The sequence below is a fragment of the Mustela erminea genome, chromosome 2 (assembly GCF_009829155.1).
Source record: "Mustela erminea isolate mMusErm1 chromosome 2, mMusErm1.Pri, whole genome shotgun sequence".
NCBI lineage: Eukaryota > Metazoa > Chordata > Mammalia > Carnivora > Mustelidae > Mustela > Mustela erminea.
In genome coordinates this window covers 100,568,545-100,596,186 of record NC_045615.1, presented here as the reverse complement: position 1 = coordinate 100,596,186, position 27,642 = coordinate 100,568,545, and the positions used below count along the sequence as shown (strand labels likewise).

Here is a 27,642-nt window from a genome sequence, read left to right as displayed (position 1 = left end):
GGGCCCCGGGAGTACGGCAGGGAACAGAGAAGGCAGGTGGCTCAGAGGGGTGCGTCTGTGTCCCCACAGGAGACCAGCGTCCCTGAGGAGCTCCTGGTGACGGTGGTAAAGCCAGGACTGCCTACCTTGGCTGACCTGCACGTGCTCCTGCCCCCTCCCAGGCCCACGAGGAAGAGGAGCCCCACCAGTGACAAGGTATCCCTGCGGCCATGGGCCCCAGGTTCTCTCTGCACTGCCCAGAGTTTGAGGCCTAGTGCTGGGGGTTTGGGGGAGAAGTCTCAGCGGCTCATCATCACGGAGAGGCCCATTTCTCGCAAGTCACTGCCCGACACAGGCGGCTGGCCCTCCTCCATGGGACCCAGATGGACCTCAAGGTCACTTTTGGGGACTGGGGAGGCACAAGGGCACCCGGGGCCGGACTGTCCCACAGGGGGACTTGCGCCATCTCCTTTCCCATTCTGCTGGCTGGCGCTGGTCACCATGGCCCAGGCGGACAGGGAGAACCGTGGACTCCCATGGCGCGGGTCTCAGGACAGAGCAGAACTCAGCCTCCATCAAGTCTGCACACATCTTCACTGCATGTCTCAGCTCTGAGTAATAGCCCTCACCTGGAGGGCCAGGCCAGGCATGGGGTGGAGACCCCAAGAGAAGCTGGAGCTTCTTTACATCCCCTGGGATGGCTGTCACTCTTCCCGAAACTGACGGCACTCTAGGTCGCATACAGAACCAGGACCCCTCCCGTGCGGCTGAGCCTGCCGTCAGCTGCTCCCCGAAACCATAGGCAGAGTTAGCAGGCTGCACGGACATGAGAGCGCGCGGCTGTCCGTCCACATGCATGCACACAGGGAGGGTCGCAGCCGGGGTGGCCACATGTGCCTCCACAGGCCTTGTGGGGTGAGATGCGTCCCTACATACCACAGGCTCTTACTCGGCCGTGAAGAAGAGGGAGCTCTGACCCCTGTACCATCTGGACAAACCCCACAGAAGGGGTACTGAGGGAGGGAAGCTGGTCACAGAGGCCACCTGCTGCGCCAGGGCATGGATAGGAAATGTCCTTATTGGGCCAAGGCCTGGGGGCAGAAGGTGGAGGTGGTTGCTGGGGGCCAGGGGGCGGGGCTGCTGGCAGGCACTGGGTTTCTGGAAGGAAAGATGAAGATGTTCTGGAATCAGAGGTGATAGTTGCACAGATGCAAATAGACCAAAAACGGTAGAATTGTGCGCTTGAAGGAAGTACGTGTTATCTCAAAAACAAAAACAAAAACAAAACAAAACAAAAAGTCAGAAGCTCAGCTACTCCCGGACTAGTCTGAGACAGATGCTCCAGGAGGCCTTCTGAAGACAGAGCAAGGCCTGCGACACCTCGGGGGCTGGGCAGGCGTGTCTCCTTCTTTTTTTTTTTTTTTTTTTTTTTTTAAGATTTTATTTATTTATTTGATAGAGAGAGATCACAAGTAGACGGAGAGGCAGGCAGAGAGAGAGAGGGAAGCAGGCTCCCTGCTGAGCAGAGAGCCCGATGCGGGACTCGATCCCAGGACCCTGAGATTATGACCTGAGCCAAAGGCAGTGGCTTAACCCACTGAGCCACTCAGGCACCCTGGCGTGTCTCCTTCTACAGCTTGGTGGGAGGTGCATCGGGAAGGTTGGAGGGGACATAGCTCCAAGGTCGCTCTGGTTGCCACCCTGCCACACCCAGGCTGCCTCCTGGTTGACACATGACTGCCTGGGCATTTCCTGAAGGGCATCTGCACTGGGACCTGGGCGTCCCTGCTGATGCAGTGTCTCTGGGGGTAGGACGGCAGACGATGGAGAGTGACTGTACCCATTTCTCAGATGGGTTGCTGACTGCAGAGGCTCGGCACTGCTTGGGGAAGGCACAGCGGGGCTCGGGGACTCCCCTCGCTCTTGCCTGCCAAGTTGGTGGGCAGATGAACTAATTCTGCAGTAGTCAGGTGTGGGCGCTCAGGAGAGATTTGGAAGGAGATGGAGGAGGGGACAGACGGGCGCCCCCACCCTTGTTGTCCTGAGTGCTGAGAGTAAGCCGCCAGCCCTGGGTCGGTGAAAAGTCACAGGGACTCATCCCTGCCACGGATGACATGTCAGGCCCCTGGCCCTTGCTGGGTGCCAGGTACTGGGCATGGGGCTGGGGGTCTCCCACGAGGTGTTCCTTTGAAGCCTCACGTGAACCCCCGAAACAAAGAGGTGCTGGCGTTCTCCGCAGCACAGAGCTGTGTGTCTTCCTAGATCCTTCAAATCTGGGCTATTTTGGCTTGTCTGGGCCCTCTTTTCCAGGGAATGCCAGGTGCTAAAATGCTGTGCATGGAGGCTGAGTCTGGCCCCTGGGAATGTCCTGCCCAAGGCACCCGGGAGGGGGTGCTCGGGGACCATCAGCTCTTGGGAGGCCCCCTTCCCCAAGGCCTCAACATCTGCCTGTGTGGAGGAATGAGCCCTGGGCACCTACAAGGGCCGGTTGGTTCCCTTCTGAGCCCCAGGAAAGCTCCCTCTCGTGAGACGGCAAGCCAGCTGCCTCTCCCACCCCGTGGTCCAGCCCCGCCACCCCCTGGACTAGCTCTTCTTCACTGGTGGGGTCACTCCCTTGCCTGGGTCACCTGGCCTGTCCCCATCTTGCTCTCTTCTTGGTCCTCCTCCTCTGAGAAGCCTTCCGGACCACTGCCAGGCCTGGGGGCCCTTCTGGAGCACCACTTGTTTCCCCAGCTTTGCCACACTCTATGGTCCCGACCAAAATAAGAGGCTTTAGTCCCCTGCTGGGTTGCCTTTCTAACCCACTGTCAGCTTTTGGTGAAAGCTGGCTGGTGGGTGAGCATTCCCATGTTACAGATGAGGAGAGGTCACTCCAAGGAGGAGAGACCCTCCTTGAGACCCAAGGAGGCCAAGTGGCCCCCGACCCCTTGGCTCTGGAGAGTCAGAGCAGATGTTCGCCCAGCTCTCCGCTCCCTCCAGTGAGTTCCAGGGGACCCTCCTCACTACCCCACTCCTGCTTTCAGAGACTCACCGCCATCCAGCAGGTGCTGAAGGCACAGAAGATCAGCTTCCTTCTGCGGGGCGGGGTCCGGGTCCTGGTGGCCATGAGGGACACGGACACAGGTAAGGGGCTCTCCCCTGCAGGGTAGGGTAGATGTGCAGCTGGCTTCACAGGTGACACTCTTCCTGCGGGGACTGGGGACAGAGGGCCCCTCGGGCTGGGTGGTTGCCTCCAGTGACCACCGGGTCAGACCCAAGGGACTTCCTCTCTGCGCAGAGGCGGCACAGAGCTCTGGCTTCCCTCACGCAGACATTTAGGTTTTGACCTTGGTCTCCTGCCCCCACCATGGGACTGTCCTCTCCAGTCACATGTGCAACCTTTCCTGTTTGGGGAAAAAATGTTTGCAGATGTTGAGGACTTTCCCTCCGCTCTGGAGACCTGGTGACTGTTGGGAAACGTGATCGGCTCGCCACACATGAGCCAACTTGTGCACAGGGATGTTCTGTCTACCTTCTAGAAGGAAGGCCCGGGGCCCATGGGTACACGGTGGGAGTCCAGGGTGCCCTGGGGCTGAGGTTCCCCTGACACCAGCCTGCATAGCTCAGCCACACCTGGAGAACCTGCCAGACCACCCCCTGTCCTAGGAGCCCGGGGCTGGGGAGGGATGCCCCCCACCCCGACCACCAGCTGCTTCCCTTACAGGTTCTCAGAGGCTGGGAGGTGCTGGTGGCTACTGGGCAGTGGCGGTCCTCTTGGTCATCGGACTCTTCGCGGTGGGCGTGTTCATTCTCTACAAGTTCAAAAGGCAAGGCCTCCTGGCAGGCCGGGCGTGAGGTCAGGCCTTGGGCAGTGGCGGCAAGGGGCGGGGACTGGAGACAGAATGGTCCCAGCCCCAGAAGCGGGCGGGAGACAGCTGCTTTGGACCCCACAAGCATCTTCCAACCCCACCTTCCTCTCTGCCAGCATCCCGGCCTTATCTCCCCCAGGTCCACCCCGCCTTAGAGGAAGGCCCCTCGGAAAGTGGGATTTGTCACGGCTAGGAAGTGGTATCTGGTGCTGGATCCCTAGTGCTGAATGAAGCTGGGGCCCTCGTCCCAACCCCAAAACAGCATCAGGTTCCAGCTGGTAGGGACAGAGCCCAGGACTTTAGCCACGGGTGTCCACTCTGCTGCTCACCCCAGGCTGGGCAGACCCCTTCCGGGACCCCTTGAATGGCCAGGTCTTCAGAAGGATGAGAGATGCACTTGACCCTTCGAGAAGGGGCGTCCCTGCTCCCCACCCCACTCCCTTCTTACTACTTCATGCTGTTCCAGCAGGTTCCCTCAGAGGCCGCTGGAGTGTGGCCTTGCTAAGTGGGACTTGTTTTAGAGCCTCGGTTTCTTGCCCTGTGGAGTTGGTGCACCGGGTCTCCCTGCGGTGTTAAGGGCAAGCATCCGGCCAGCCCCTCCCGTATCATGCAAGTGTGTGGGGGAGCCTGGCGTTCTGGATATTTGCAGAGACGAACAAGAAAGGAGAGGCTCTCAGCCATATCTGCCCTGTCCGGGTCTCTGTCCCAGAGTACCCTTCCTTTAGTCTGCGTGCAAGGCCCCTCTAGACCGCGGGGACGGGCCAGCACCGTGCCCAGGGCCCAGCTCCTGGCCTGCCGCTGACCAGCTCCGCGGCTGTCCCTGCCCTGGTCCCCAGCTTCCCCATCTGTAAAAGGGGACTAAGAAGAAGGGGGTGGGAAAAGGGAAGGAGGAAAAGAACAGAAGGAAAGGGAGGAGGAGGAGAGGAGAGGAGGGAGGAGCAGAGAGGGGAGGGGGAGGAGGACAGGGAGGACGCTGAGTGGGCCCCGAAGGTGCCCCGGACAGGGGTGAGGGTGTCCGTGCTGGTCTGCTGCCTGGCACGGTGAGTGTTCTTAGTGAACTGTTTGTGCTCCCTCGGGAGGGGAGGGTGTCGCCATAGAAACAGCACAGCACAGATGGGGGTGAGTGTGCACCCCCAGAGTGCTGGGAGGTCACTGGCCTTGTAGCATCCCTGTGGGCGGGGCTCAGCCAAGGTCACAAACAGCCCCAGGGGCTCCGAGGCTCAAGGCCACCCAAGGCTCTCATCATCCCTCAGGGGCAGGGGTTTCCAGAGTACAGGAGTCGCAGCAGAGGGAAGTGAGTTCTGGAGGTGACGAGTCATCCCGTGCATGTTCCAGCCGGAGGTGACCTGTGTCCCCTTTGGTCACCCTCAGCTGTCTGCGCCCTGCACTCTGCAGGGCGGGCAGGGCCTGGCAAACGGCGTCAGATGAAGCCTGCTCCTTCTCGGCAACTGTGGGCTCTTTCCGGGTTTCAGACTACCTAGGCATCAGAAGCGGGGGAACCTGACCCCGCGACCCCAAGCCCAGTCCCAGCACAGGCAGAGGAGGCTGTGCCCATGGTCTCTTCTCCCTCTGGTTCTGGAGGGACAGGAATTTGAGACCGCACAGCCCCAGGACCTGGGCAGGAATCAGCAAGTCCCTCTCAGACCCGGGTGGGCATCCCGTCTGCCCCGGGAATCCCTGTCTCTCCCACCCGTTCAGAGCCCGGGACACTGCTCTCCCACAGATGCTGCATGACGGGGACTAAAGGACAGTGAAACACCCCCTCCCTGCAATATTACCTCAGTCCAGTTCCTTCGGGAGCCACATGATGCACACTTGTGCCCTGGGGCTGAGGGAAACCCCGAGGCTACAGGAGCTTGCAGGAGGGAGGGCTTCCTGGACGAGGTGGTCTGGAGCAGAGATGGGGCAGGAGAGCAGATCCAGGTGCGCTGTCTGCCCTGTGCACAGGAGTGGTCCGGGGCCGAGTGGCCCCGGGCAGCCTCCCCTGAGCCCGGCCTCCACCCCGCAGGAAACGCCCCGGGAGGACCGTGTATGCCCAGATGCACAATGAGAAGGAGCAGGAAATGACGAGCCCCGTGAGCCATAGCCAGGCCGTCCAGAGCGCCATCCAGGGTGAGGAGTTTATAGATGATGATCTCGACTCGCAGACTCTAGGTAACGCCCGCCCTGAAAACCCCCTCCCCACCCTCCTGTGGGTCCCACCGGCCGGCACTGGGCAGCTGAGGGCGAGGACGAAGCCCAGGCAGACGGTGGCGCTGTGTTCCCTCCGTCCGATGGGGGAATGACCGGAGCTTCGATCGGGGCCTGGGAACACGTGGCCCCGGAGCACCCCGTCCAACTACCCCCACCCCGGGGAAGGTGTCTTGGTCACTGGAAGCGATGACTGTGTGAACATGTGTCCACCATCCTGACATGGTGCCCTGTTACCGTGATCTGCCTGCGTGGCCTGGCGCCTCTCCCCCACATCTCTCTTAAGGTGGCACTGACTGGCTTGAGTCCCCTCCGGGCTTCCAGGCTCAGCCTGGGCCATTGGCTCAGTGGTCAGCAGTGTCCCCTGCGGGGTGGTCCCTGCAAACATCTGCTGTGGCCTCATGTGGCTTGGACTCCACACAGAGTAACGGCATGTCCCCTAGAGAGTCAGCCAGCTAGGTGCTAGCCATGTCACCCTCCATGACCGTCACTACTGTCACTTGTGTCACGCTACGTGGGTGGAGGTGACCACAGAGTCTGTCCCTCTTCAGGAGAGGGGACACGGTCTGCACCTGCAGCCAGGAGGGCCCAGGCCACACCGCATAAGGACGTCCCCAGACGGAGAACTGAGGCTCTGGGAGCTTCCTGGACCTCCAAGGTCTCTTGGAGCTTGTGCTGACGGGGCCGTGGCTCTGCTCAGCTTCGGTGTGGTGGGGGGTGCGATGAGCATCTCGTGGATTGTCCCACGTCGGCCAGCCTGGGAGGCAGGCTCCTTTCCAGAGGCGAGTACACCCCGGTGCAGGGAGATAAGGTCGCCCCACTGGTGCGGAGGGACTGGGATCCCTGAATCCATGCTTCCTTGGGCCCTCCCAGTTCCCATTAGTGCCCCATGGCACAACGGTCCTCATCTCCCACACCTGCCAGGCCGGTCGTACTCCCCGGGGTGGTGCCTCTGTTCCCTCTTGGGACATGGCAGCCACTCTGATGTCCTGAGCGTGGGCTGCATGCTGGTCCCTGGGCTGAGGGGCTTCCAGGAGCCAGGTCACTGGACAGATGAGAAACCCGAGGTTCAGAGTGGTCACGCAGCCTGCCACCTCCCTTAGCTGATCAGAGCCGGGTTCAAGCCCAGCTCTGCAGCTTCAAAGTCTGTGCCCTCCCCAACACTGCAGCTCCCAGGCTTGGGGTGCCATCCCTGTGCACCCCAAAGGCCCCCTCCACCACCCTCCCCTGCTTGGGGCTCCCCGCTGCCTCACACGTAACCCCGTCCCTGCCTTCATGCAGGTGGTATCACAGTCCCATGACCAGCTACAAAGACTCCCAGGGGACCCAGGGCCTCCCAAGCTCGGGCGGAGGTTGGGGTGTCCCCGGAAGACCCGAGCTCAGCTCTCCTGCCTGTGGCCCCTCTTTGCTATCAGGCTCCTGAAGGACAATGAGGGCATAATAACAGGTTGTTTTTATGGCACACTTAGTATGCGCCAGGTGCTTTTTCCCATGTAATCCCCATGCAGTCCACAGAGGGCGGCACCGCCATGCCCACGTTCCAGATACCAAAACCAAGGCCTTGATGAGGGTCTCACCCAACGGGTTGGGCTCGTGGGTCCAGCATCCTGCAGCTGGGCAGCTGCCACAGAACTGTGGGCCGCCTTCTCCTGGTGCCCCTGGGGTGGGGGTAGGCAGCGGGCAGACACCACTCCTGGTCAGCCTCCTCCTCTCCCCCAGCGGGCCAGGCCTCTGTCCCCTGGTCTCCTGTGGCTGTCCCCTCCCAGGACCAGGCCTCTCCAGGAGTGTTCCTGCAGCGCACGGCCCCCACGCAGCCCCTCCCCGCAAGCTCCTCCCGCAGCCCCTGCCCTCCCTGCTGTGGTGCAGGTGCCTATCTGCTGGCCTTGGCCTCACCTCCTGAAGCCTGCTGGGGTGCAGGGCTCGGGAGGGCACTGGGAGAACCCACCCTATCAGGAGCCCAGGAGAGGGAGACCCCCACACCCCCAGCGCACTCAGGCACACCTCCCCCCTCTCCCCTCCCCCGCACACCGAAAGGATCCACGGACCCACGGGGATTCCCCCCAGTTTGGCTGCGGGCGCTGCTGAGGCCACCCTGGGTCCCCACGCCGTCTGCAGGGGCGGGGGCGCGTGTGCTCACGGGTGGGCATGTCTGTCTCCCAGGGAATCACTCCGGCGTGGTCCTGAGTATCAACTCCCGAGAGATGCACAGCTACCTGGTGAGCTGATGTCCCCGACGCCGCGCCCGGGACACTCGCCTCTGCGCCGTCTCAGCCCCGGAGGGCACCGGTGCCCGGACCCGCGTCCCATCGGAGACCTGCGGAAGCACCACCTCCTCCAGCTGTCCCCACGCACGGGGGACAGATGTCCCCTCTTCAGCTCACGCCCACCCAGCCCACAAGACTCACGGGGAGGGGCCTGAGGACCCCTTCCTCGCCCCCATCCCCTAGACACCAGGCCCTGGGCGCCACCCGCTCTCCCCACCCCGCTCTGGGCTCGTCTCTGCCCCTAGCCCCTGTGGACCACAGGCTGCTGATGCCCATTGTCCCAGCCCGAGGCCTGGCCTCCCTAGGGGGAGGTGAGCCCGTCAGGCGGCCCTGCAGGCCCTGTCCCAGCACAGGGGCAGGAGTCCTGCTTTCTTCCTCATCACCCCAGGGAGGGCGGCTCCTACCCGGCATGGCCTCCTTCCTGGGGTGTCCCCCTGAATCCAGAAAGCCTCTGCCCCAGGCCCGACCCCTGCCCCAGGCTCTCTGAAACAGCCCTCCATGCCTCTCTCTTTCCGCCTCTTTTTAAACTGCAGATGATGTAAATACCTCTCTAGGCAGCTGTTTGCGTTTTGGGGTTCGTTCCCCTTTCTAGTCTCAACGGCCAGGCAGTAGCCATCTGCGTTGCTTTCTCAGAGCCCCCTGCTTGGGGACCCTTCCTGGAGGGCCCAGTGCCACTCCTCTGCTTCTCCAGGCTCCTTTCCTTAACCTAGGGCCCAGAGGGGCCAACACTCTCTCAGCTTCGTCCCCCCTGGCCCCCTCCTCGTGCTCCCCAGGCCCCCTGCCCACTCACCAGGTCTCCTCCTCCCCACAGGCATGGAGGGAGTACCCCTGCCCCAGGGCACCAAGGGTCCCATGCTTCCCAGCAGTTGGAGGAACCTGGGTGGGAGCCCAGGGACCAGCCAAGGTTTTGGATGGCAGAGCCAAAGGGCCCTCCAGGAGTGTGCCCCTCCTTCTGAAGGTGGAGAAATTTTTGAGGCCCAGAGAGGGAGTGACTTTCCCCAAGTCATACAGCAACACCCCGGCCGCCGAGGTGCCCCAGGGACCAGCCCTGCCCCTGCCCTCCGGTGCAGGGAGTCCGCAAACTCACAGATGCCTAGAATCAGGGACACTAGCCTCAGTCTACACATGTGAATATGGGGGGGGGGGGGGGATGTTCACCTTTTGCCTTGAAACCGGAACTCAGTATTCTCCCTCTCTCCACCCCTCTGCCTCTCCCTGTCCCTCCTCCCTCCTTGGCCTCCCTCTACCCCTCCTCCTCTCCCCTCCCAGCAGGGCTCTCCCTGGCCCAGGGCCTTTCCTTAGGGGATGCGGACACCAGAGCCCAGGCTAGGTGCTCCCGGGCTCCTAGTGAGTCCAGAATGAAGCCTAGCAGGGCACTGCCCCATGTCTCCTAGAAGGGGACCATGGCCTGCAGGAGGGGAGGCCCAGGGACGCACCCTCAGACCCGCAATAGCCTCCCAACCCCACACGCAGGAATCACTTAGTCTTTGTGTTACAGATAGGGACTCTGAGCCCGTGGGGAGGAAGGGGTCACCGGACGTCACCCGCCAGGTGGAGGAGGCCCCCTGCTCACCAGCTGGTGCTTCTGGGCCCCACTCCAGAAGTTACCCTCTAGGTTGTTCTCAAGACCCTCAAGAGAAGGGCTGGGGCCTGAGGACCCAGGGACAAGTTGCAGGTGTGGTCACTGTGGGAAGAGGCCGGGATTCTTTGGACTTTGGCACCACCTCCTTCCAGCCCGTTAGCAGCCTCCAAAGAGAACTTCGGGAGCCCAATGTCCTGCTGTCCACCCCCACCCCACCTGCCCCATGAGCATCAGATGCACAGGGTCAGACACCTGTCAGCACCATCCAGGTCCAAGGTCAAGGTCAGCATGGAGTCCCCTGGCCACAGCTCTCCACTCCCCAGCTCACCAGCGCCAGCGGGTGACAACCCCTTGACCTTCTTTGACCACTTGACTTCATTCTCTCTCCTGCTTGGGTAGGGTTGTGGTGGTTCTTCTCCCTTAGTTATTTGTGTTTTTCTGGTATTTCATTATTTCTACGAAGAGTATTTTGAGCGTGTGGACCCAAGAGTCCGGGAATCAGGCGACATCTGACACGACCTTATGTGTGTCCATGCCCATGACCGTAGAGATGAGCGTGTAGGTCTGTGGGGGAACGGGGTACACACTTGAGGTGCTGCACGTCTGCGGGCCGGTGTACGAGGCGCTGGGGACACAGCGCGGTCTGCACAGGCAGCCGACGCTTCATTCGAACGGGCTATGCCCATACTTGGTATATGCACATAACAAAGACGCGAAAAATCCTTTCTTATTTTTCCTTTTTAAAAATCAATAAATCATTTGTGATGCTTTTAACAAAGATTAAATGAATATAATCAGCTTTTGCCTTATTATGAAGCGATTCTTCCCCCATTTGCCTAAACACACGCACAAAAACACACACGCACACGAGCGCACACAGGCCCCCAGAGCTGTTGTCTCAGGGACGGGGACGAGGCCTTGGGGCCGTTCCTGACACTGAGAGCAAGTGGCAGTGACATTAACCTTTTCGGTCTCTGGATCTGGGACTATCCACCTGTCCACCTGTGAAGCCGCAATACTGCCCACCAGCTTTCGAAGTTCTCATGTGCAGGCTGGCGCCCCTCCTGCCCTCAAGGCCAGCAGAAGGGCCCGCAGGCATCAGCCCGCTTGCCAGAGGAGGGACAGAGTTCCAGCCAGCCCGACAGGGCACACTCCGGGCTGACGGTCTCCTGATGTCTGAGGTGTCATCTGGCCCGTCTTGGAGGAGCCGGGGGCTGGACTCCCCACTCCTTGGCCCAGGCTCTGATGTTGGCACTGCCCAGACTACTCGGGAGTTTCCTCTGGGAGCGCTCAGCAGGCAAACACTTCCTTCCCTCTCTCGTCCTGGGTCAGAGCCGTGGAAATGCGCCCCAGCCAACTGTGCAGGCGCGTGCACATTTCCCACGTGGTCCCAGCAGGAGGTGAGGTCCGTGTGGGGCCGTGAGGCGGGGGGAGGAGGGTTGGTGGGGTGCTGATCGCCTGCTGCTCATCCTCGAGAGGACTTTACTGGGAGCTGGCCCCGGGGTCCCCGGGAATCTGCCTTGGGTGGAAGCTCCGGAGCGAGGGTTTTCCTCTCCCTGGTGCACATTTCTGCTGCATGTATGTTTGGGGCAGCTTAGGAGGAAATCTGCATTATGGATTCGGGTCAGCACTGGGCCTTGAGGGGATGCAGCACCGCAGGGTACCAGGGGCTCTAGGATGGTGACTCGTCCAGGTCTAGGAACCGGGAAGTGTCCTAATTATGCTGGGGATGTAGCCGCCCCATCACTGTACCCACCAGGCCTGGAGTATGCTTGCTTTGTGGGGGCGGAGCTGTGACTTCAGGGGGCGGTCCCCTATTCCAGTCCTGGGGATGCTGCAATCCGTGCTGCATACCCCTGTGGGCTCAACCACCATGACCACAGCTGAAACTGGCTTCCCACAAAATGCACCAGGCCGACGGGTCTCTGGAGGGTGCCAGCTGCCATCCAGACTCTACAGCCCGGGGTCCCACATCCCATAGAATTCGGGGACCCAAGCTCTGTGCTGACAGGAGTATTCTCAGCTCCCACCTACGAAAAGCAGCCACCACACAAGTTTCCAGAATGTTCCCTGCACCAGCAAGCCTGTTCTGTGTCACCAGTGAAGGGAGTGTCTGCTGGACACTGTGGGTTCAAGGTGATGGGGGATGGGGAGTCATCCACCTAAGTCCTGGCCTCGGGTTTCCTTATGGAACGTGGTTCCATGGTCCTAGCACGCTGCAACCAGAGGGCGGCATCATTCCTCACAGCTCCCACGGTCTCTGGTTGCACATGTCTTAGTGGGGTTACTGCTTCACATCCACCCCGATACCCGGTGGCTGCAGCGAGGTGAGGGTTCTGACTGCTTCTTCCTCGTGTGTCTGCATCCGCCTCCACCCCCCACAGTGGGCATTCAACAAATGGAGAAATGAATGAAGGATTAGTTGAGTGAAAAGAGTGTCTATCTTGCAGAAAAGACACCCCACATTGAGGGGGCTTTGTGCTCCATTGACGCCCTGGGAAGGCTGCTGGAGAGCACATGGACCAGCGGCCTGCCCTTGGTGCGCACGAGGCAGACAGTCGGGCCACTGTGGAAAAACATGGGCTCAGCGCCTGGCGTGCAGCAAAGCCGGGGCCAGTGTGGCGGTCTTGGTCACTGCTGGCCTGCTGTTGTCACACTGGTGCTTTGGGACTGCTTCTCAAGGCAGCCTGGGGCTCCCAGCGTCGAGAAACATGGAACGTGTTTAAAAACAAGAGCAGAAAGTCTCAAGGGCATTGGACATCACCTCCCCTCTTCCTGGAGGATGCATCCAGAGGGAGGGGACAGGAAGGCGCATGCATATTGTGTGTGGCAGCAGCACGGGGGTGGGGGTTGGGGGGTGGGGGGGTTGGCAGGAGGGAGTAGGCAGGGCACCCACCTGGGTGGCACCCTGAGACCTAGGGATCCCCAAATTGTTCTGGGGATGCAGATTCTTCATCAATGAGGAAGGGAAGGGACAAATGGGAGGCGCAGCCACCGGTAGGGACATTTCCTCATCTTATGGCCGCTTGTGGAGCGCCCTGGGACGGAACAGGAAGGGAAGGGGGGCTGGAGGGGAGTGGTCTGGAGGAGGGGCCCAGGGGCCCCCCAGTGGGGGTAGGAGGGACACTGTAGATCACCTGCCAGGGGCCTAGCATGCCTGTGATTTCCAGGCCTCACCCACTGACTTCTGAGAGCAGGCCAGCCAGTGGGGGCTCCCCACCTACTCCGTGGGGGTCGGAAGTCAGAAAACGCTCCAGTATGCCAACCAGAGACTTTGGGGTCCCTGCCGATCCCCTAGGACTGGGATGTCTTAAAATGTAGGCTTTGTTGTGACTAGGAATGGAAAGGCTTCAGATCAGGGGAGGGCTGCCAGAGATCAGCTAAGCCTGTTGTACTCAGTTCTCAAGAGGACGGCCATGCCATGCCACATGTGGGCCATGTGGAGGAGGGGTCAGTGATGGAAAAGTGTGAACCGAAGCCTCTGTTGCAGGTTCACGGGAAGGAGCAGGTGGGCAGGGCAAACAGGCTGAGGACTGGCTAGTGGGAAGAATTTCAGGGGGCTCCGGGCCCAAGGGGCTGATCCATGGTGTCTGGCACCTGGCCTTGCGGGAACTAGGGAAGGTGGCCCAGAGTGTGGGGGCCCCCACTGGAGATGGTTGGGGGGTGGGTTCCAGAATGGTTGGTCTGCGTGTGCAGGCATGCTGGTGGGCAAGCCATTCCCCATCTGTAGGAACCGGCTGCCCTGGAAGGGCAGTCTGTCTGTCTAGGGCTGGGGCTGGCCACCCCTGCAGAGAGCTCCGGGATAGGCCGGCCGGCCCCCTTGGGGGTCAGGACCAGCTGGCACTAGTCCCCCAGGTCACAAGGTGGGTGTACCAGACCTGCTGCCCTGGGGACGGCCTCCCTCCTGTGCTCCCCACCCCACTTCTCCACTAACTGGTCCCTTTGTACGAAAAGATGGCCATTTTAGCAGCATCATGGAATGGACGAAGCCTCCATCCTAACATTTCCGGATCACACAGGTCAGCTAATGTTCTCCCTGCTTCCCAGTAAGGAAGCTCCTGATTTATTTACACTGTGGAGGCTTTGTGTCACCTGCCCCCAAAACCATAACATGTGTGATGAATGTCCCCAAGTCATCTCTGTGGTTTTGAAGACCCAAGACAGGAGTTCTGGCCTCTTCTAGCCAAGTCTGAAAAGAAGTAAGAGACACCTCCCTTTCCTTCAGCAGCACCCCAGGATGTGACCAGGGTGCGGGACCCAGGGAGGAGCATCAGTTAACATGGGCTTAACCCGCCCCCGGGAGGGGAAGACAGACTGCCCATGCTGAATAGCAGAGGCTGGGGCCTGGAAGACTCTGTCCCTGGTTTTGTACCTCCAAGTGCACGGGGTGCGCTGAGAACCCCCTTCTTCTAAGACGGATGGAGAGGGCCCCCCTCCAACCTCCCACTGGAACTGAAAGGGGCCCTTCACCATCTGTGATATGCCCAGGTCCATCCCACACCACAAGGAGACAGAATTTGGGTTGTGGGGTCCCACGGGGCCATCTGGCCCTAGAGCCTGGAAGGTAGGTCTGGGGTGGGGGGGACACTCAGTCCCCCACAGATCCCTGGCCCTGGGATCAGACCTGGCCTTTCCCCCTCATTGACCAGGGTATCCTGCAGACTCCGGTCCAGTGGGCCCACACCTGTCTCTCTACCTGTGCAGCCCTTGCCAAGGGCCACTCCTCCATGTGTTCTGCCTGATACAGTCCAGCCCAGTTCCTTGGGCCGGGCCAAGGAGAGCTCTGGGGGAAGAGCCAGCAACCTGGGGTGGGTGGGGGGGTGCTCTGTTGCCTTAGACTGGGTGTGTTCATCTGCAGGCAGCCTTTCTATTTTTCTGGGCCTCCCTGCCCCCCAACCCTGGCAAGTGTGGCCGCATGGGCCTGCCACAACCGTCATTGTGACTCATTCTGGTCCCAGCCAGCAGGGGTCTTCCCCAAACCAGAGATCAGGCTATCCCACCCACAGGGGGAGGCTTGGACCCTCCCATCTGACTCTAGCCGCTTGTCTAGGCTCACCTTCCACCTCCCCCTGTCCCTGGCTGCCAGTGTCCCGGCCTCATGTGGCTGCTGGTTGCGTCCCTGGTCCTCCCCTCCCCCCTCTGCTCCTCCTGTTTCCCCCAAGGGCAGCTCCCTCCTGAACTCCTGCTCAATCACCATGACCTAGCTCCAGGACCCCCCCACCTACACACCCCACCCACCCATCCAGAGGGCGGCTGCCTCTTCTCAGGGGTGGGAGGGGGGTGCACGGATGTCTGCACGCAGACCTATGCCCCCAGGAGGCACTGAGTTGGCTGTTTGGGAGAAGGAGCTCCTAAGAGGCAGGGACCATCTGATTCACTCTGTCTCCAGCACCTGGCCCGGAGCCTGGCCCTCAGCAGAGACACAAAGGTTTCTACATTGAATATTCTGATCCGTGGACTAAAAACCACCGGAAAGCACAGTAGCTGAAGCTCTTCAGGGAAAGAACATCCTTGCTCATAAGAAACAAGACACAGCCGCCCCCTTCACCCTCACCTGCTCCTTCTTACCTGCGCCCCCCCGCCCCAGGTGTCCATCAACCCTGTGCCTCCACCTGGCGGAGGGTGAGGCCGGCGGAAGCAAGACTCGGAGGCCACCTGGAAGCATAAAGCTTTATTGATAACACACCAACGAGGCACGCCGGAGGGCGCCAGTCCGTGGGCTACACCCCTTCAAACAGTAGAAAAATCCGTTAGTAAAGCAGAAAATTCAGGGGAGGGGACTACAACATGGAGCAGACGGCCTGAAAACTGGTATTTCCGTTGGAAGTTTCCTTTGATAAAAGTCCTTGATGAATTAAATACGTTGAGAAACACAGTGAAAACATATTTACAGTCCTTTGAAACGGGCACCGCCAACATATTTAATTAAAAAAAAAATCTTTGCTGTTTCTTGCTGGTTTCGTTCAAAGAGAATTTTAAATACGACTTTAGTTTTTAAAAAATACAGTAAGGAAATAATTACAATCTTCATATGAAAACATTTTACAACTTAGAGCCGTGGTCAGTGAATGCTAAATATCTAGGATTTAAAAGTTGGTGTTAGAATGTAAAGTCACTATTTCCTTTCTCATTAGAAAATCAAATAGAAAGATTCTTATTAAAAACACCTTTGGTCCCTAAGAATCGCAATCTGATGATCCCATGTTGGAAACGCCTTCCCTGGCCAAAACCAGGGACACCCAGTGATATTTGCCAGCGGCAGGAGGGAGGCAGCCGGCGCTGTCCCCTCCCTGTTCCCAGCACTGCTCCCAGCACTGCTCCAGGTAGAGGGGCCAGATGAAGTTTGGGCGCCCCTGTAGCCCTGGCCTCGAGGGAGACGAGCTTCCTGCAGAGGGTGCTGGCGGGAGAGGCCGTGCCCCCTGCAGAGGGTGCTGGCGGGAGAGGCTGTGCCCGCCAAGGGACACAAGGTGAAGTTCACCTTCAGGTATTCACAGTGTGGACCCAGCCCGTTGTAGGGATGGTGAAGAGCCAGCAGTGACAACAGGAACAAAATAAGGAATCACTCTCTTTAACATGACGCCACAGATTTGAAAAATTTCCCGTTAAAAATTTATTTTAGAAAAAGACAAAATGAGGAAGGCAACAGTTTAACATCTGAGAAAGCCCGGTGGGCGGGGGTGGGGGGTGGGGTGGTGGAGATGACAGCCTTCCCCTGGGAGAGGCCGCCTTGAAGGGGCCCGTGGGCTGGCTGCAGGGGTCTTTTCTGGCACCAGAGGCCCCACTCCGGGCACCCACCTCGCTGGCCACCCTCCGGAGGTCCCGTCACACAGCTGGGCCAGAGAACCCAGAGCACCCACGGCCTGCTATGAGGCTGCGTCCCTCTGCAGTCCCCAGACTCACGCCTGTCCCCGTGCAAACCTGCACGTGCGTTCGCGGTTGTTGCCGCTGTGAAAATGGGGCTGGGTCTCCTTTCTGGGGGCGGCCCTCGGGGCTGAAAGCACACACTGACTTTGCAGAAGGTGGCACATCTCCAACCTGCGTGGCTTGGGGTTTCTGGATCTCAGACAGTTGAAGGGAATGAGAATGAGGGCGAGGTTTGGCAACATGGGAGGTACGCGAACGGGTGACATGGCAGCTTTATGCCACGGCTATGCACGGTCACCCAGGGAACACTCCAGAAAGATCCACGCCCATCTGGACCCTTCCCCAGACCTGCACAGGGTACCAGGCAGTGGAGCCATCCGGAAGCCCGGTGAGGGCAGGGCTACCTGCTCTGACTCCCACAGAGGGAACTGCCCCTTCCCCCACTGACTCCAAAGAGGGGAAAAGTGACCGTTCCCACCCATCCTACGCCACAGGTCACACCGTGCGCCCACAACCACCGTTTTGTTTTTGTGCAAAAGGTCAGTGAGTTATAAACACACAAAACTGGAGGGGATTTAAAGGCTGAAGACACCTGACCAAAACAGCCGGAGGCCGAGCCCCAAGGCTGACGGTGGGTGGGGGCAGGGAGCCGCTGTGATCCCCAGAGGTGGCCCCATGGGCACAGCTGCCACGCTTCTCCACTTTGGGTCAGGATCCTGTCACGGTCTGGGCAGCGCTCGGTGAACAGGCGACACCTCGAAGGGAACGGGACTTCTCCCGGAGGGGCAAGCCTCCCGTGGCCAGCCTGCTCCGTGCCTCATCTGGTGGCCGCCGGCCAGGGACTCGGGGAGGGCCCTAACATGACCTCACCGCCCAAATCCTGACAAGACGTCTCATGTGTGTCTGATATGTACAGATATAAATTAAAAATTCTATTTATTGAACATATACAAATAAATAACTTATTTGGAAGCAAATCCCTTCGCCTAACTTTCTGATCAAACCTAAAGACACCGGGGGAACACGCAACACAGCAGGAGCCCATGGGGGCAGCCGCGGCCTTGGCCTCTGTGTGACCCGCTGCCCACGGCTCCAGGGAACCAGCAGGATCCGTCTAAGCTTGCCGTCCTCTTTACAGGGCTGATGGTGAGGAAAAGGGAGTGTGAAACCTGGGTTCTGCAGACACGGAATGCACACGCCGGAGTGAGCCCAGGGTCCAAATCCCGGCTCCCACTTCGACGGGCTGTGTCCTCAGGCAAACCCAGGGGGTGGGGTCCCTGTGCTGCCTAGGGTCTCCCTGGCAGGGGCAGGGGCAGGGGCAGGGGCAGCTCACGCTTTTTCCTCCTGATGGTTGGAACCTGTCAGCGGCTTGGACTGAGTTGGCTGACAAGCAGGGAGGCCCAAGAGCCTTACTTTGAGAAACCTTCTTTGACTGGAAGGCAGCAAAAGTCTACGGGGGATAAAACCTTTTCGTTCTACAGAAAATCAGCTTTGTAGAGTGCAGGGCAGCCCAGCTTCCCATGCAGACAAACAGGACAGGGTTCCTCCCAACAGCGCTGGGAAGATGGACCCGGAGGCTTTGGGGGGCATCTTCCCTCGATTTCTTGGGGGTGCTCAGGCAGGAGGGGGCCCGCATCTCCTCTGGGCTCCACAGCAGCCCCCGCTCCCTGTTGGAAACTGTCTCCTGCCCAGGAGGCCGCTCACTTGCTCTCCAGCCAAAATCTCACGGGGCCATGAGGGCCCTGTGCTCGCCTGACTCCATGCAGAAGGAAGGTCTGCGTGAGTGTGGCCAAGCCCTGGAGGGACTCTGGAGGTGTGCCGGGGGTGTAGGGAAAAACATGGAGACCGTTTCTTGCCTTCTATCCCTAAGGTTGGTATGGATGCGAGGCTTGCTCTCAGCAGAAAGCGCCCATGTGTGCCCCTGAATCCATCTGTAGAGGGACCCCAGCGTGACTGACTCTGCCCGTCCCTGGAACTGAGGATCCCTGAGAGGGTCTCTCTGGAGGCCCAGCAGAGTTGGGTGGGTCTCAGGCTACACGGGTACAGAGACCTGGCCTCGGCCCTCAGGCCTGGGAGCCACCCAGGGGCATCCGCGCTCTGGGCCTGGGTTTGCAGGTGGTGGGGGATGGGCAGGGGCCGGGGGAGGGACTGGAAACTGTCCTTCTACTCGAGATGCCACGGTTCTATGGCCCAGTGACTTCCAGAACCTGCTTCCCTCTTGGGGGAGTGAAGTCCCACCACCATCTGGGGAGGCTGCTTGGGGTTCTGCAGGTTGCCTGTAGGCTCGGAGGGGCACATGGGGTCAGGGACACTGGGGACGGAGGGTGGGGACACACATCAGTGAAGCAGCAGAGACGCTCCGCCGCCTTTCGAAAGCAGTACAAATAATTCATAAAATAGGCTACAGAACCTCTGAAAATCCCTTAGAGCTAAGTGCAACACACGATAAAAAGAGACATTTTTAAAAAGTTTAAAAAGAATGGCAGCTTTTCGCATCGTGGCGACAAAAGCATTTGTCCAGAGAAGAGACAGTTAAAAGATAACAGACGCTTCACAGCATGGGTTTCCCACGCACCCGCCTCAAGTGACGTGGGGGACGGGACTGGCACGTGGGGAGGGGACGCCGAGACACAAGGAGGACGCACTGCTCCCCCGCGAGGGGCCTCCGCAGAGCCGCCTACAGTCCGAGTGCAGGGGACACGGGGCGAGCACTCGCTGAGCTCGGTAAAAAGACGCAGCTTCCCATCGGCCCCGGGACTCCTCTACCTCCCTTTCTGCTCTTCAACAGAGAGAGGTGGGGACCCCGGTGTCACAGGTGAATTTCTTTACAGAGACAAGTACAGTAGGAGAGGACGCGCGGGCGGGTCTGGGAGCTGGCGGCGTGGGGGCTCGGCCACTGGCCCTGGCGTCTGGAGCGGTGGCCACGCAGGCGGGGCTTCCTGCGGCGGCGGGACAGCACCTGCGAGCGAGGCATCCCGCCGTCCCTCTACGTCCCGTTCTTCAGCTCCCATTCCTGGTGTGGCGAGAGGAAGGGTACGGGTCAAAGCGGCAAGGCGCCAGGAGACAGGCCTGCGGCCGTGGACGGTGCGGAAACCCGTTTGGTGGCTGCTCAAGAGTTCGGGAATCACTGTTGAGCCGGGACTTAGATCAAGGAGGGGAGTGTTGTCCCCGGGCCCAGAGGCCAAGTCCCACCCCTGACCCCGGCTTCAAGTCCCTTGTCACTGTTCGGGAGTCCCTCCCTGAAGCTGTGTGCATGGTTGCTGGCCCCATGAGCAGGGACGCCTTGGTCCCTCCAGGTGTGTCGCCGGCTTCAGCGTTGCTGCGCACTGACCCACTGAGACCCCACGTTTATCCTGGGGAAGTGGCAGGAGCTGCAGTCCCCAAGCCGGTGACTGCTGAGCGCCTGCGGGACTCATGGCTCATGCACGGGCTGCAGCAGTGCCCTCGCAGGTCTGACCCGACAGTCAAGAGACCACATAAACCAGACCGTTTCCTGCACTTGTCATCTGCAAATGGTCAGGGGGATGGCCCCGGACAGCTCCCTCCTGAGACCCCTGCCCCCACAGCCCCCCCCCGCCCCCTGCCCCCCACACCTACAGGGACAGGCATGGACCCAGAATACTCCACGCATGCTGAGAAAGGGAACAGAAACCTGCAGTAGCTCTTCCTTCCCTAGACTTGGTGGTACCCACAGCTTTGGACACTTGCTGGGGAGGACACGAGGTCGCAGACGCGTCTGCAGCCATGGCCGCCAAGGCCATCCTGAGAGCACGCCCCGGGGGTACCACCCGCGTTCCTCCATGCCACAGGCCACCTCTGTGAAAGCCGTGGACTTCTAGCCAGTTTGGCCCAGGTCCTGACGTGGCCCTGGGACCAACGCCATGATAGCAATGCAAGGCCTGGAGGCCACGGAGGGAGGCTGCCTGCCTTCACACCCATCAGAGCAAATTCAATTCCTCTGCTGAACTAATGTAATTCTTCCAGACATGGTTTTTCTGAATGACATACTTGTAGTGACCACCGTCAAGAACTGTTTGCTTTGATAACCTACAAATGGTCTTTAAGTTTTCTGAGGGCTCTAAGTTCAGCATCCAAGCTTCTCAGGGCTGGTTCCATGTGGGGACTGGAGACCACAGTAGTCCCGGGGGGGGGGGTGCTCATTGTATGCCCCCAACATGAGGTTCTGGACTTTTCACTTTTGAAAAGGAGGCCCCCTGTGGGGACTCAGGAGACAGTGAGGACACGGTGTCTCCCCCACCCCACCCACATCCCTCCCAGGGTGGCAGGCACCCCTCATGGCAGGTGTCCCCCCTACAGGAGGACAAGCTCACCTTTGCCTTCCGCAACACATGTCCCCGGCAGGGGGAGCTGCCTGCTGGCTGGCTCTTCCTCAACACGGCCGCACTGTTCACCGGCATGGGGCCCTCGGCGTCGCTGGTCTCACAGCTGGACATGGGCGAGCTCTCCAGAGTGCGATGCCTAAAAACTGGAGACTGTCCATGCAGACAGAAGACCCCACATGAGGCATGGTCACCAGGCCTGCTGTATGTCCCAGCGCTCAGGAAAGCACGCTGTCAGCGAGTGGGATCTGCCCGGAGGAGCCCCCGGACCACACTCCCCCCGCCTCTGTCACTGCTATGCAGCATATGATCCAAGAGGAAGCTGCCAGGCACCCCCGGTCTGGGTGGGGAGGCACAGACAGACTCATCCTGAGCCTTCGGAAAGACAAGTTGGCTATTTGGGCCAAAAGAGAAGACCCGACAAGTAGGGCCAAGATGGGGACCCCTGGGGGACAATATGGAGCACCACTGGAAAGAGGGGACCCCCGATGGGTGATGGGGGTCACCCTAGAGAGAGGGGACTCCTGGGGGGGGGGGTGTAGGGTCACGCATCAAGAAAGTAGCCAGCGTGGAGAGATACCTGGAATTTGGAGGCAGGGGTGAGGTGGGGGATTTGTAGTTTGGAGGCAACCTAAAGGGAAAGCAGGTTCAATGAGTGGTGGAGAGAGCAGGTGAACAGGACATCGTGGGAACAGACTTCTGTTTCCAAAAGTGTAATTTGGAAGGGGAGGGGCAAAAGACAGGAGGGGAGCTGCAGGGGGATGGGGTGGGGCCAGAGCCCAGAGAATGGGTAAGGGCTCTGACGGAAGGGAGTGGGGAGGAGAGCCTGGGACGCGGCAGAAGAGACCCCAAGGGGGGTAGGCGGCCACCCCTACAGGCAGCCAGGGTCCATGGGGTCCACAAGCCCGTGTGCCTCCAGCAGGACACCCCCTCCAGTTACAGCTGCCTTCACTGTGCCCCGTCCTGTTCAAGCAGGACGCTGAGACGCTGCCAGGGAGGGTGGTGCTCGCCCGTGCATGCCAGCTCCCAGGACACCCACCCTCCCTGCACCTTGATCTCCCAGTGGGACTCCTCCCTTGCCAGAACATAGGCTCCACGGCAGCCCCTGTGTTTGGGACAGTGGTCAGCACCCCACAGGTGCACAGCCTGCGTATGTCTTCCTAATTCATTGAATGAATGAATGAGCTAACCGCCACATGATGAGCCCACACCGTCCGGCCAGGTGCTGTGCCCTGAGCTGTCCCAGATGCAGCCGTGCCATCCCCATTTTGCAGATGACCAAGTGAGGCCTCGAGAAGGGAGGTGACCCCAAGCCCTCTGAGCCCTGAGCCTTCTTTCCTACACACTGCAGCTAAAGGAAGTGGTACGGGGCGGAGGGTTCTGGGGTCCTGGTGCCTGGTTCTTGTTGCTAGAACCCGCTCTGCCAGGCGAGGGCCAACTCTATAACACTGAGGGGTGGCCAGTGGAGAGGGAGGAGGGGCTGGAGTTTCAGATAGGGACAAGCTTAAGGCGGTGGTGGGATTTCAGGGAGGCGGGGACGGAGAGCTGGGGCCCCTGGAGACAGAGCCTGCGTCCAGGGCTGCCCGGCTGGCCTTGAGTAATCGGGCGGCTTCACATCACTACTCTGGGCCTCCGCTTCCTGGTTTGTAAGATAGAAGCGGTGACCCGTGACTCCCCAGGCCCCAGGGACCCAATGGCACTATCACGAGAAAAGGACAGCAGTAATTCTCAGTGACTGTTGGTCCAACAAGAGTGAAGGGTAAGTCCCTGAAGGGGATCATGCGTATTGGAAAGTGAGTTCCATTCGTCCTGTGAGATTGGGGGGGGGGCATGTTTCCCGGCACCAGGCAGGACTCCCAAGCTGAGAGACATGCCTCAATCCACCCAGCTACATGGGATTAACGTCTTCAGCTGATGCACTGGAATCGAATTAGGACATGGTTCCAAAGAGATCAGAGGCCGTGCCTTTGATCAGCGGTCTGGAGGAGGGAGGGAAGAGGGCTTGAGTGCCCACCATCCTCCCGCGGAGAGCAGCACTGGGCACACGGCCGGGAACACATACGTCTAAGGCCGACCCGCAGCGGTGCGTCCACTGGGTGGGCACAGACCTTACCTGCGGGCTCGACGTCCCCGACCTGGGCTCGATGGCCAGCCCCAGGGTGACCCCGCCGGCCAGGGCCTTCTTCAGGCTCTCCGTGACCTCCGTGAGCTCCAGCTCCAGGTTGACCCGCTCGGCCTCCTTCTGCTTACACTCCTCCTCCAGCCGCCTCAGCTTGTCCTCCAGAACCACCTGGGTCTTCCTGCCTGAAACCCCACAGATGCACAGTTGCTGCAGCCACTGGCGGCGGGGGGTGGGGGGGGGCTCCATGGACGGAGGTCACAGGTAACCCCGCACAGGACCCCGTGGAACTCTCCGGCTCGAGCGGCCCTGACCTGGGCCCCTTCTACAAAACTCAAGTCCAGCTGTGCTTTCAAAGAGCCGAGGCCCTTCCTGACCACTCCGCTCTCCCGTAGCTGGGAGACCCGACCTGGAAGCCGGAGCCCTCGAGTCTCAGAGAACCCAGACAGAACTCTAGGCCCGAGCCACAGTGTGCTCACCTGAACACACTGGCTCCAACAGACAGCCTGTAGGGGCGCCGCGGACTTAGTCTGGCTATTTTCCCATTCTGCTGGTTCCGCCCGTTCTTCCTGAGTCCTCTCTCTTGCCCGTGGGGGCGACTACAATAAAGCTTTGCCCCTCAAGGCTCCACACACACTCACTGAATTGCTTTTGTTGAAATGTGTGTCAGTGTCAGTGACACACAGAGGCAGGTCATGTATCCACTGCATGTGCAGGATAATGGGTGCCAGAGGGTCCCCTGACTTCTGTGCGCAGCCCCGGCCTCTAATGCTCGTGGCACGGGAGCTGGTCTAACCTCTCTGCGTCTTCACTATCCTGCAGACTTGGGACAGCAGAAGCAAGAAATCCTCCTGTCTTGTTGGCCTGGAAGCTCCTCCCAGGGTCTCTGACTTGGCGTTCGGTCCCCCGACAGGTGGCCGGATGTCACATCCCCTGTTCCTCCTAGGCGTTATCGCCCACCTGCTCAGCCTGTACCCGACCTCCCAGACTCGAAACTCCAAAAGCACTTCCTGTCATAAGGGTCACTGACGCACAAAGTCCGGAAGTGCCGACGGACTGTTCAGGCGCAGGTGCACCAATGTCTCCTTCCCGATCCCCTGCACCCCTCCAAGACCTGCCTCACCCAAGCCTGAAGAGTGGGTCTTGCCCAAGATAAGAGCCAGTCTCGAGCTGAGGTGACTACGTTAAACAGGTCCATCCCCAGAACTGGGAACCTCATTCCCAGCTCCTGCTGGAGACGCCCGTCTGGTCCTGACTCAGCTTTCTGTCAGCTGCCGTCGCTCTGACTTGCCCTTTGAGAGTGTCTCTGCTAACCCGGCCTATCGTCCTGCTCCATTCCAAGAATTCAGACACACTGTTCCTTCTCGGGCATGGTTGGCCCCGTCTGTCCCTAGAGACCTCTTACTGGGTTCCTGAATCTTACCTGTCCCTGTGGACTGTCCTCTTGCCAACAACCACTCCCCACCCCACCACCAGCTGCTTCATCAGACACATGACATGAAACTCCTGAGCATCTCTGTGGCCAGCACCCGAGGCTGCGACAGCCCCCAGCACCACCGGCCTCCTCCAGCCTGTCCCAAGGTCCCCTTCCCCCCAACCCCATCGCCGTAGCACTGGCCCCAGGCTTCCCCACGAGGGTTCCCAATGACAGGCAGCACCGCACGGGGAGGTGCGGTCTTCCTAAGGTGAGAGCCCGTGGGCAGAATGGGAGGAAGAGGAGGCGCTACCCAGGGAGGTGCCCAGGCCGCCCGGAACCGTGACCCTCGCCCCGTACCAGCGTTCACTTCGATGGCGGCCCGCAGGTCCCGCCTCTCTTTCCGGAGCTGGGCCAGCCGGTTCCGCAGGGTGTCCTTCCGCTTCAGCAGCTCCTCCTCTTTGCTCTGCAACCGCTTGGCATCGGCTTCGACCCGGTTCTTGCCATATTTGTACTGGTCAGCATCTTAGGGGGAGAAAAGGCAGCAAAAGAAAACTAGGTTTAACCACGTAACAGGGTGGATCATAAAGCCTGTTTAAAATCGGCCAATGCAGGAAAGAAACTCTCATCTAGTTCTATCGCTAGTTCGGTAAGAGAAAGAACGGGGCCAGTTTGGATGGAGCAGAACGGTGAGTAGTTCCCATTTCCCGGCGCAGGCAAGAATGGGAGGAGGCGTAAGGCTGGGATGAGCACCCGCCATCAGCATCGAGGGTCACCTCTTGGGCGTACTTCTGTTATTTTCCAGAATGTTTCCATAAGACGGCCACCCCTGAGCCCAGCGCCCGCGCTGTCTGGCTCTGGCCGACCGGATGGCAGCTCTGTCCCCGGAGCCGCGGTTGGTGCCTGGCCTGGAGCGAGCACGTGGGCATCTGCTGAGTGAACGAGCGAGGAACGGAGAGCTGGGGAGTCCATGCAGAGCAGCGTCTGGGACTGACCGGCTGGGTTAGAGCCCCGCAGCGAGGTCCCTCGCCTCTCCGTGCCTCAGTTCCCCCATCTGTGAAGTGGCCACTCTCAGGGCCATTTTGAGGATCCACTTAATATTTACAAAGCACTTGGGAGAAGCACAGGATGCCAGGGCTCATTAAATAGAAGGAGTGATGGAGCGCCTGGGTGGCTCAGTGGGTTGAGCCTCTGCCTTTGGCTCAAGTCATGATCCTAGGGTCCTGGGGTTGAGCCCCAAGTCGGGCTCTCTGCTCAGCAGGGAGCCTGCTTCCCCCCACCTCTCTGCCTGCCTTTCTGACTACGTGTGATCTCTGTCAGATAAATAAATAAAATCTTTAAAAAAAAAATAAAAGGAGTGAGTGGAGAAGGAGGAAGAACCCAGTCTTCGGGAAACCCCTCCGAGAGTTGGCCAGTGTCACCCTAGTACTTAATGTCACCTTAAAATCCCCACCCCAACCTCTTCTCCTCTAATCACACTGGCCTTTGATAAGTATTAAGCTAGAAGGACCCTCTCTGGAAAAAGCCGTGAGGAGAGGACGATGTCACAGGCGTGATTTAGGGTCACTGATTTCTGCCCTTCTGCTTGCCTCCCACACCCAATTTCCCCCCGGGGGGGCTCCTGTGTGTCACCCCCCGCAGGCTTCACACCCCACAGCACACCCCACCACAATGTTGTCATTGGCTTGCGTGTCTGCAGCCCCACGGGACATGCAGCGACTTCTGGGCAGGAGCGTGGGGTGAGAGTCCCCAGTGGAGGCAGGGGCCAGGGAGGGGGCCATGGCCCTGGGCCACAGTGTAACTCCCAGAGCCTCAGCGCTAAAGCAGGAGTGGGGTGTAACCAGCCACATCTTTGTTCCCCATGCTGGAGAGCCCGTCTGGTCTACCGTGCAACTGGCTGAATTCAGCAAAAACACAGAACGCAATTTTTTTTCTCTTTTGTCACCATTAGATGTCACCACAATTAATGAAGAGTCCCTACAGAAGGTATCCTAAAATAAAGGGATAAATCACCTAGGAAATGCAATGAGCACAGGCACGGGGAGGAAAGTTGTTGAGAGGAGATCCCATGAGGGTCGGGTTCCACGTGGCAGAATTTTAGGGACCAGCTACCCCCTCCCCAAGTGCACAGCACGGCAATTTTAAATGACTATAGAGAAAAGCAACTGTGTCAGGGAAACAAGATTGGCCAGAAAGAGAAGGTCAAAATAAGCACAATAGAACTGGATCCTGAGCTGTGTGCTTGAAATGCAGGTGTGAAAACGGGGGAAGTGTAGACAGGCGGATGCACAGGCTACACGTTCCCTCAGGGCGCAAGTCCGAGGCTCGTCCGCATACGTGGCCAAGGAAGAGGCCAGCCTCCCCATCCCTGTGTGCTCGCAAATTCTGAACGCCCATCACGGGGCCAGAGGGTCCGTAAGTCAGGGAGGGGTGCCTGGCTGCAGCCAGGCGGCCTCGTCTTCACGGACACGGACACTGGTCTCCGGGCCACATGGAGCCAGATTCTGAGAGTGTAGACACTCCTTACTTCCCAAGTGATCCTTTCAAACCCATCATTGGCGTCTGACTCCCATCCTCCCTGCAAGCCCCTTAGGAGCTCAAGACCCTTGTGACAGCCTACAGCTCGGCCTCTCCTGCGAGCCCCAAGCAGCTCGATGCCCATGGCCCGGCTGACCATATGGCCCCGGTGGCAACGATGCCTCATGCAGGTAAGCGCTCCCGGCTGGCCAAAGGGACGGGTGCCTACTGCCCAGGGCTGAAGCAAACCCACAGTGTTGTCACTACCACAGATCCTTCTGCTGCGGGGGAGCCGAGTCCCTCACTTGTATCTGCTGCTTCTTGGCTCAGCCCTCACCTCCCTCCCTTTGGATGCCTGCTCGTCCCTCTGGTTCTGTCACCTGCCAGCTGGGAGGTGCAGTGGGAGCCCCTTTGGTCTCTCAGAGAGGATTCTGCCTCACAGGGTGGGGCAGGGGATGGCACCTACCTGAGGACGAGGCTGGGAGAAGGAAGGGAGACTGTCCCTATGAGCTCGCAGACCACAAG

At 59.7% G+C, this 27,642-nt stretch overlaps 2 protein-coding genes across 13 annotated transcripts in view; one reads left to right on the top strand and one right to left on the bottom strand.

Annotated features, from left to right (window-relative positions):
• Positions 1-10,657, top strand: part of SORCS2 (sortilin related VPS10 domain containing receptor 2) — a 424,965-nt gene extending 414,308 nt beyond the window's left edge. For 4 of the 5 annotated variants that reach the window (XM_032333742.1, XM_032333744.1, XM_032333745.1 and 1 more), the window contains 5 exons: positions 70-195; positions 3,003-3,102; positions 3,683-3,785; positions 5,836-5,981; positions 8,178-10,657. In XM_032333742.1, coding sequence (XP_032189633.1) covers positions 70-195; positions 3,003-3,102; positions 3,683-3,785; positions 5,836-5,981; positions 8,178-8,242 — 540 coding nt within the window. In that variant the 3' untranslated portion in view covers positions 8,243-10,657. The remainder of the gene's footprint in view (positions 1-69; positions 196-3,002; positions 3,103-3,682; positions 3,786-5,835; positions 5,982-8,177) is intronic. The other variant, XM_032333741.1, reaches the window with a different exon arrangement.
• A 5,611-nt stretch (positions 10,658-16,268) lies between these two features.
• AFAP1 (actin filament associated protein 1) overlaps positions 16,269-27,642 on the bottom strand; it is a 130,354-nt gene continuing 118,980 nt past the window's right edge. For all 8 annotated transcript variants that reach the window (XM_032333733.1, XM_032333734.1, XM_032333736.1 and 5 more), the window contains 4 exons: positions 24,961-25,125; positions 23,181-23,371; positions 21,059-21,220; positions 16,269-19,740 (listed from right to left, as the gene is read on the bottom strand). In XM_032333733.1, coding sequence (XP_032189624.1) covers positions 19,714-19,740; positions 21,059-21,220; positions 23,181-23,371; positions 24,961-25,125 — 545 coding nt within the window. In that variant the 3' untranslated portion in view covers positions 16,269-19,713. The remainder of the gene's footprint in view (positions 19,741-21,058; positions 21,221-23,180; positions 23,372-24,960; positions 25,126-27,642) is intronic.